General features: G+C 55.5%; 1 protein-coding gene across 1 annotated transcript in view; it reads right to left on the bottom strand.

Moving 5' to 3' along the window:
* The window catches only part of NCS1 (neuronal calcium sensor 1), a 116,152-nt gene extending 115,574 nt beyond the window's left edge, over positions 1-578 (bottom strand). Inside the window, exon 1 of the mRNA XM_015411563.1 lies at positions 305-578. Within this exon, the coding sequence (XP_015267049.1) occupies positions 305-368 (64 nt within the window). The 5' untranslated portion in view covers positions 369-578. The remainder of the gene's footprint in view (positions 1-304) is intronic.
* Positions 579-596: the final 18 nt, after the last annotated feature.

Below are 596 nucleotides of genomic sequence, written 5' to 3'. Positions count from 1 at the left end.
ACCCACCCTCCCCCACTCCCACCTGCGCGCACACACAGGCACATGCACCATTCTATGGGACCTTCTTCCACAGCGATAATCTGTGGCATGCATGCGCATCCCCCACCAGTGCCCACGCCTTCCTGCCGCTAAAGTGCCACATGTGCAGCCCCCATGCCCTCCCCCACCCCAGAGGCAAAAACTGGCCACGAGCACTTCCTGCCAGGGCAGTCCAAACCTGCCCCTACCCACATACCCCACCGACACCATCCAAAAGGATTATCATTTGCAGGAGGAGTAGGGGGAAAAAATACACAGGACTTACAGTATGTCTTTCTGGTAAGCTCTTCTACAACTTCAGGTTTCAACTTGCTGTTCGATTTCCCCATGGCGGCCGGGCAAATTTGTTCTCCAGGCTTAAGAGCGCATAAATGTTGATCGATGGCCTCTCTTCACTCAACCGAGAGTCATATAGAAGTGCTGGGGGGAGTGGGGGGTGAAAAGGCCGCCTAGGTTTTGAAACCAAGCCGGATCGCCCTCTTGCAGCAAAAAAGAAAGCAAAAACCAAAAGGGCCAGGGGGGTTTGGGGGGGGGAGGGTGAAAGGGAGGGGAGGGCT

The sequence above is a fragment of the Gekko japonicus genome, unplaced genomic scaffold (genome assembly GCF_001447785.1).
Source record: "Gekko japonicus isolate JY-2015 unplaced genomic scaffold, Gekko_japonicus_V1.1 scaffold463, whole genome shotgun sequence".
Taxonomy (NCBI): Eukaryota; Metazoa; Chordata; class Lepidosauria; order Squamata; family Gekkonidae; genus Gekko; species Gekko japonicus.
Note: the sequence above shows the minus strand (reverse complement) of the source record. Positions and strands in the feature narration are given on the sequence as shown.